This window comes from Pseudochaenichthys georgianus, chromosome 11 (genome assembly GCF_902827115.2).
Source record: "Pseudochaenichthys georgianus chromosome 11, fPseGeo1.2, whole genome shotgun sequence".
Classification (NCBI taxonomy): Eukaryota; Metazoa; Chordata; class Actinopteri; order Perciformes; family Channichthyidae; genus Pseudochaenichthys; species Pseudochaenichthys georgianus.
In genome coordinates this window covers 32,613,669-32,620,739 of record NC_047513.1, presented here as the reverse complement: position 1 = coordinate 32,620,739, position 7,071 = coordinate 32,613,669, and the positions used below count along the sequence as shown (strand labels likewise).

At 38.6% G+C, this 7,071-nt stretch overlaps 1 protein-coding gene across 1 annotated transcript; it reads left to right on the top strand.

Annotated features, from left to right (window-relative positions):
- Positions 1 to 246: 246 nt before the first annotated feature.
- sh3bgrl3 (SH3 domain binding glutamate-rich protein like 3) lies at positions 247 to 6,246 on the top strand. The gene is made up of 3 exons (XM_034094012.2): positions 247 to 371; positions 2,569 to 2,736; positions 4,042 to 6,246. Exons 1-3 carry the CDS (start codon positions 327 to 329, stop codon positions 4,105 to 4,107), a joined length of 279 nt encoding a protein of 92 aa, XP_033949903.1. The 5' UTR covers positions 247 to 326; the 3' UTR covers positions 4,108 to 6,246.
- Positions 6,247 to 7,071: the final 825 nt, after the last annotated feature.

The following is a 7,071-nucleotide window of genomic DNA, read 5'->3' as shown; positions in this document are numbered from 1 at the left end:
ATCGGTCAGATTTGACCCGAAGACAACAGGAGGGGTAACACATTTGAAACCTTTCTTTAGCTTATTGTTCGCACCAAGCTCTTAAACAAGTTGGCTTTTAATGATGTTGTCTTCTGGGTTCTCCAAAAACCTGCAGGCATATAAACAATATTCACATGTCTTTTTAGTTACGTCCAACTTTCTTCCATTGATGTGCAAAAACATGCTTTTATTTTGAAAACAACATCCAACTTCCGGAGTTTTAATGGATAACTGTTGCGCTTGACTCACGACAGAGAAAGCTACTCTGAAGCGGATACACAAAGGGAGAGAAAGGACCTGCAGCGATGGGAATCAAACTGTACTACACCACCGTTACGGCCTCACGGACGGTGAGTGTTGTGGCCTTTATTCACCGGATTTACCGATATATCGGTGTTTTATATCTCCGGTTGCAGCAGTTAAACGGAGTTCAGTCCGACAGACACACCCAGCACCCTATCAGCTTCCTCCTGACACACACACGGGCCTCTGCTGCTCTGCGCACATTTACACCTTTATTTCTAACGTGAGCAATAACAGATTGCAAGCTTAATGAAGATTCAAGTCATCATTTGTAAAAGTAATGAAAGAAAATATGAATGATTTGGACCCGGATGCATGATTCCACCTCCTGTATGCTGGTTATATTGGTGTTTAACCATTTGGCTTATTTTTGCAGAAGTGTGTACTGAAAATATATTGTCAATATGACTTAATTTAAACATTTAAATAACAGTGTCATTTTTGGCACATCAGGTTTATCACATCGACCATATATGCATCCGTTTCCTGTATTGAGGACTGTACGCCAAACTTAATGCAAAAAACTGTCACTTTAAGGTTACATTGGTTATAGAACATATACATTGTAATGATAAGGCTTTTGCAAATAATATGCATGTATTGTTAAGCAATACAGTTAATGCATTACACAGCATTTGATTTAAATGAATGTTATATTTTATAAGTGACAGAACTGCCACTCAATCTTCTGTTGCAGTTACTAAGCAAGCATGAGGAAACTACTAGTACACACATCTATAAAGTTACTTAATTAAGAGTTTTCTAAAGTTTTTTATGTAAGCCGAATTGACAATTAGACTCTTTAATCCAGGGAAATTCAGATGTTTCTATTCTCTGTTGTATATGTTAGTTGATAAGCAGGATATTCTTAAATATACCAACTTGGCAATGAAGTGTTGAAGGATGTTTCGCTAGACATTAGGAAGACTCGATTGAAACAGGTTGACATCCAGACTGTCTGCAGACATTTCAAACTAGCCTTGTAAAACACAAAATCCTTTTTAAGAATTATGCTTGAAGCGCTTGGAAAAGACTGTATAACACACCAATGGGATTAACATCTGGTTTCCATTAGATGTGAGGAATTCAAGTAGTGAAATAGTTTTGTGACATGCACTTCTTTTATGTGTAGTAGTGATGGTTACTCTACCACATTGAATAACCTCAGACGTACTTTATTACAAGTTATATTTCAAATGTAATTCCTCTTTTTGACGTTCAGTTTTGGTTCTTCACAGAATCCAGAGAAGATTTACTGCTGCATCTGTAAAACCAATTCCTCTTTTTCAACTAAAGGAAATGACATTACACAAACTGTGTGTGGCTAGCTAAATGCCAGCTGGTTTATGTTTCCAGTTAATGTTGTGGTAAGGTGTGGTCACTTTTTACGAAACCCCCTCCCAACTTCCTCTGTGGCCCTCAAAGACAGCAGCCGAGCGTTCACATGTTCTATTAATCATCAACAGGGAGCCAGATAAAGCCTCTGCTGTTCAAAGGCACAGTTACAGAAACATAAGTTTCTTTCACAGCACTCTGCCTTGAATGAAAATGAAATGACTTCACAGGGTTTATTAAATCCGCTCTCTGATAGCCATTAGTGTTTGACTCAGTTTATAGAGGTTATCTCAATAAAAGCATGATTTGATTTGTGATTGCAAATATTGTTGCGTAATCTGCTTGTTAAAAATGTAATAACTAATACGGGGGAAAAAGATGTATCATGAATGCGTCAATGGTGGTGACGGTGTGATGGGATGCAACTTCAACTATCTATATTGAGTAACATCATTTAGTACTTAAGTCAAAGTCAACTTTATTGTCAATCTTTCAGTTTGTGTGTACAGAGTAGACAGAGATCGAAATACTGTTTCCTACAATCCCGAATACAAAACAAATATATATAAAAATATGTATATACCTCTATCTATATATATATATATATATATATATATATATATATACACACAATCAAAAGGCACATTTATACATATGCACACATTAAGACCTAAATAAAAGCACAGCAATCAATATATACAAAATAACTCCAATATCTTTGAGAATGTACTTAACAACCATGAATAGAAAAAAAAGATAGCCATAATGAATGTTGTCTCATAATTGGATGGCCTGTCTTTACAGAGTTTTAAGAAGCACTACAATATACAGATAACAGCCTCAGGATTTTCATCTTTTGACTCCTTCCTGGTACCGAGGACATTTCTGAAGAGTGTTATTGTGGTGCAGGTGAAGTCTCAGCAGGCAGAGGTGATGCGGATCCTGGAGAGTAAAAGCATTCAGTACGAGCTCATCGACATCTCTGTGGGGGGGGAGCTCCGCGACGAGATGAGAAGCAAAGCAGGAAACCCCTCCGCTGTCCCCCCCCAGCTATTCAACGAAGACCAGTACTGTGGGGTGAGGACGGCACACACACCTGCCTGGTTATTTTATATTTATTACCCCTTAAAGTTCACCTATTATGCAAAATCCACTTCTTCCTGTCTCTTCTACATCAACATGTGTCCCTTCTTCTTCATGTCTCTTCTACATCAACATGTGTCCCTTCTTCTTCATGTCTCTTCTACATCAACATGTGTCCCCTCTTCTTCATGTCTCTTCTACAACATGTGTCCCCTCTTCTCCATGTCTCTTCTACATCAACATGTGTCCCCTCTTCTCCATGTCTCTTCTACATCAACATGTGTCCCCTCTTCTTCATGTCTCTTCTACATCAACATGTGTCCCCTGAATGAGCTGATCAGATTTTGGCCACTTTATGATGTCATAACGATGTGTTGTCTTGTGTAACCATTAGCCAATCAGCAACCAAGGTAACCCCCCCCCCCCCCCCTTATCACCTGAATCTCCTCCTAGAGCACCATTGAGTTCTTTGTAACCAAATGTCTCTCAGAGGGGCGTGGGGAGGGGCTCCTTATTTTCATCTAAAGTCACAGACAGAGAATCAGCACTTTGGAAACAGGGCTGAAACAGAGGGCATTATGGGTAATGCTGCAATGATCTGTTTGGTGTTTCAGCCAATCAGAGACAGGCTCTGTATATATCTGAGACCTGTGATATATTGATGAGAAACAGGAGAATAGGGGACCTTTTAAACACTCCATCAGCGTAGTCATAAAATACTTTAAAATGTCGCGGTGGAGTCTAATTTGCTGAAATGATAACTAACAACAAATAAGTTATAGAAAAAGCGAAGTATGTTTATGGTAGAACAGACACTGGGCCGCTGTTACCATGGGGATCCTCAAATGTACCCATGACACACAAAACACTGACTTTATTATGAAAAAATAGGCAAAAAATACTCAAATTCAATAAAAAGAGGTACGTCTTACTCGTTCACCGTCGTTATAAAATGCTGCATTGATTATGAGTCACTGAGACGCACGATAGAGTATCTGTTGAAAACACAGCATCATATGAAATAGAAAAAGCAATTTGTATTTTTGCCTAGTGTAGGTATGATATCTAGTATGGATTGGAATCACTAGAACTAGCAAAAATGTTAACAAGTAATGTTAAACGATGCCCTTAGCTTTAGGCTAGTATCTGCAGGGTTAATGAAAATAGCCTAAAAATAATGATTTATAAGAAGTATGATTTCCATGGACTAATCCCAAATCCCTGAGTTAATTTCCCTTTTGAAAATGTGCATCCATTTACCAACGTGTTTTGTGTTTTGTTTGCTCTTCCTCTCCACAGGACTATGAAATGTTTTCGGACGCGGTGGAAGACGATACAATGGACCAGTTTCTGAAGATGGCGTGAGGACGGCGCCATTTCATTCTCCATCTTAGCCCCCTCTCCCCAAACACCCTTTATCCAGTCTCTCTCTCTCTCTGTCTCTCTGCACCACTGGCGGTATCCTCTCACTATCAACGCCATAAAGAAGAATGCCAAATATCCTGACCAATCAGAAGACACACATTCCCCGTGCTGCACCATTAGACTCTGAATCAGTCTTAATCTGCTCCTTTTCTCGTGATTTATTTCAGATATCTCCCTGTCTGACAGACTACAGTGTTCAAATCAATGGGGTGTGTGAACATGCGGTAATTAAGGCGACTAATCTCGGCCGAAGCCACATGATCGCTGGAGATTAGAGTAATCCGCAGGATGACAACCCAGCATCTCCGCAGAACTAACTCACTTTTATCACTCAGTCTTAACTACTTTGTCGTCTTTTTTCCGTAGCCTTCACGTTCCCATGTCTGTACGCTATACATGGTTGCAAAAAACACACAGAAGTAGCAAGGACCGTGATGTCCTCAAATCTAAAAAAAGGTTTTTGTAATTTTGGTCCATTGGTCGCCTTATGTCATATATAACAAGACGTCTGTTCAGTAGCGGGCGCCTGGCTTCACTTGGATACTTGGACACATATTAAAAATACTTATTACTAGTTTAATGACGTCCCCAACAAGCACTTATCTCAGACACATTAATGGTATCCTGTTGATTTGTGATACATTCAGACGCATGTTTCCTTAATGTTTAGAAAAAAAAGAACGAATATTTATGCATGGTTTACTTCCATCTTGGCGAGCGTGACGTTTCTCTTTTTAAAAGGATCCCGTTTGGAAATGTCTCACAGAGATAAAGACCTAATGGCGTGTGACACTTACACATGGTGGGAGTTTAAAAAGCTGATTAAAGTGGTGTATGTATTTACATTGTACTACATAGACGAATGAGGTATTCCACCTGAGGAGATGTAGTAAGATTTACAGGAAACGTAATTGAACTGGAAACATTATAGCTAGATTAAAATCTGTTTTCATGGATGCAAAATAACCTGCTGAAAACCCAAGTACATAACTACCTTGCTAGTGGTTATACATGACATATGAAAAATCCAAATAATAACAGTTTTGGTTTTCAAATCAGATCTGGAAACCAAACACTCTTCAGACATATCAGAATTGTCACCAATGGGCCAAAGTTATTAAAAACGTTTGTAAGGAAAAGGTCTTAAAGCATTTCAGTATTTAGCTGCTTTGTTTGAATAAGGCAGATGAACGCGTCGTAATTTCCAATTTGGTGCCAATACATATCGGTAATGCGCTTTGAAGGGGGATTTCCTCTGTCGTATTAGCACTCACCTGGCATTTCCCCTCTCTTTTCCATGGTCTGTGTAACATGGAAGCGTTGTTACCGGCACCAATAGGAGCTCTGCGTCGCTGACTGAAAAACCACAACATTTTGACTGAAAAGAAAGCTTTGAAACACGTAGCTTTACATTCCTGTGTTTATTTTCACGTTACAGTTTGGATGAGGCGTGAAGATGCAGACATGTGACTATGCACCAAAACCCTGCCTCACTCTGAACACACACACACACACACACACACACACACACACACACACCACACACACACACACACACACACACACACACACACACACACACACACACACAGGTCAAAGTGTTTAAATAAAGTCTTACTAACCTTTGGGAACAATTACCACATGGGGAAAATGAAGGCTTCTCGTATTCGCTCAGTAATGTTTTATTTTCATGTTTTGGGTTGCATGTCTTTTACAAAAATTGAAAACAAGATGGTTTCCCCTCTCTTTCGCTTCTTATCTGTCAACCCCCCGCGTCCCATGCTTTCAGAATTGTGTTTCTACAGTTTGGGATCCCTTGTAACGACGGCCTTCACACACACTGTTTGTGCACTGTTTTGTAAGTCGGTGGTTGTGGACGTTTGCCTGTTATTGATGTTTGTTCACTATTAATCATGTTTAAGACATTCCATGTGTCTCTCTCTGAGCTCCTGCTTTTTGCTTTTTGGACCAACTCCCCTTGGCCAAAAGAAAATCGGGAATACAAATGTTGTTGTCTTCCGAGAAGATTCTGAAAGTGATTTATGGGTGGAAAAAAATAATAAAAAAAAGTTGAATCTACCTGTCTGGATTTCTTTGAGTTGCTCCGTGTGTGTGTCGGCAAATGTCCCCGCACGATACTGTAAAATTCCCTATTAATAGGAACACTATGAATAGGTAATGACACGTTATAATTAAGTATCATTGGATCAGACTTCCGAGATGCCAGAGCGGATTATGGCATCAATTCTTCAGGTATAAATGGTAAATGGACTGTACTTTAATATACAGTGCTTTATCCAGTCTCTACGACCCCTCAAAGCGCTTTACATACTACGACTCACCCATTCATGCAGTGCTATTGCTCTAGGGAAGTACATACACACACACACACACACACACCAGACGGTAATTTTTCATTTGCAAGGCAGTGGAATATTATGACAGTGCCTATAAATATTCCATGATCTGCAGTGTCCGTACATTCATAGCAATGTTTGGTGTAAGCCACATAATGACTATACAGACATTATCATTAATCGGTTCTATATAGCGAGAAAGTATGACATTAAGATAAGATAAGATGATACTTTATTGATCCCAATTTGGGAAATTGTTTTTGTTGCAGCAGCATAAAAGACAAGGCCTTTTACAATAAAACAAAACCACAAATAAACAAGAATAGAAAGAAAAGAAAATAGAAAATATACATGTAGATATTATATTCAAAAATATATGACATGGAATATGGAATAGAAAATAGAAAATATTGAACAGATTATATATGTGTAAAATGTACAACGTGTACATTTAGTTAATGTACATTAAGTACATACAGATCTAATTTGTTGTGTTTGTGAATTGCTTAATTCAACAACATCTTTTAACTTGAATTATTTTGAGTCT